Consider the following 661-nt stretch of genomic DNA (forward strand, 5'->3'; position numbering starts at 1 on the left):
CACATGAGGATCCACACCGGAGAGAAGCCATTCATGTGTGATCAGTGTGAAAAGAGATTCACATACAAACCAAGTCTTGATCATCACATGAGAGTTCATACTGGAGAGAAACCATATGCATGTGATCAGTGTGGGAAGAGCTTCACAAACAAATCAAATCTTGAGCTTCACATGAGGATCCACACCGGAGAGAAGCCGTTAATGTGTGATCAGTGTGGAAAGAGATTCTCAATTAAAAATAAACTTCAACTTCACATGAGAGTTCATACTGGAGAGAAGCCATATGCATGTGATCAGTGTGGGAAGAGCTTCACAAACAAATCAAATCTTGAGCTTCACATGAGGATCCACACCGGAGAGAAACCATTCATGTGTGATCAGTGTGAAAAGAGATTCACATACAAACCAAGTCTTGATCATCACATGAGAGTTCATACTGGAGAGAAGCCATTCATGTGTGATCAGTGTGAAAAGAGTTTCATGGACTCTTCAAACCATAAAAGACACATGAGAATCCACACTGGAGAGAAGCCATTCACCTGCGAAAAGTGCAGGAAGAGTTTCAAACAAAAAATACATCTTAGACTACACATGAGGATCCACACTGGAGAAGAGACGTTCATGTGTGATCAGTGTGGAAAGAGTTTCATGGACTCTTCAA

At 41.3% G+C, this 661-nt stretch overlaps 1 protein-coding gene across 1 annotated transcript in view; it reads left to right on the top strand.

Annotated features, from left to right (window-relative positions):
• Positions 1–93, top strand: part of LOC107728172 (zinc finger protein 721-like) — a gene marked incomplete at its 3' end in the record, with an annotated part of 61,396 nt that extends 61,303 nt beyond the window's left edge. Inside the window, exon 4 of the mRNA XM_016538267.1 lies at positions 32–93. Within this exon, the coding sequence (XP_016393753.1) occupies positions 32–93 (62 nt within the window). The remainder of the gene's footprint in view (positions 1–31) is intronic.
• Between the last annotated feature and the right edge of the window lie 568 nt (positions 94–661).

Source organism: Sinocyclocheilus rhinocerous, unplaced genomic scaffold (assembly GCF_001515625.1).
Source record: "Sinocyclocheilus rhinocerous isolate Xijiao unplaced genomic scaffold, SAMN03320098_v1.1 scaffold2956, whole genome shotgun sequence".
NCBI lineage: Eukaryota > Metazoa > Chordata > Actinopteri > Cypriniformes > Cyprinidae > Sinocyclocheilus > Sinocyclocheilus rhinocerous.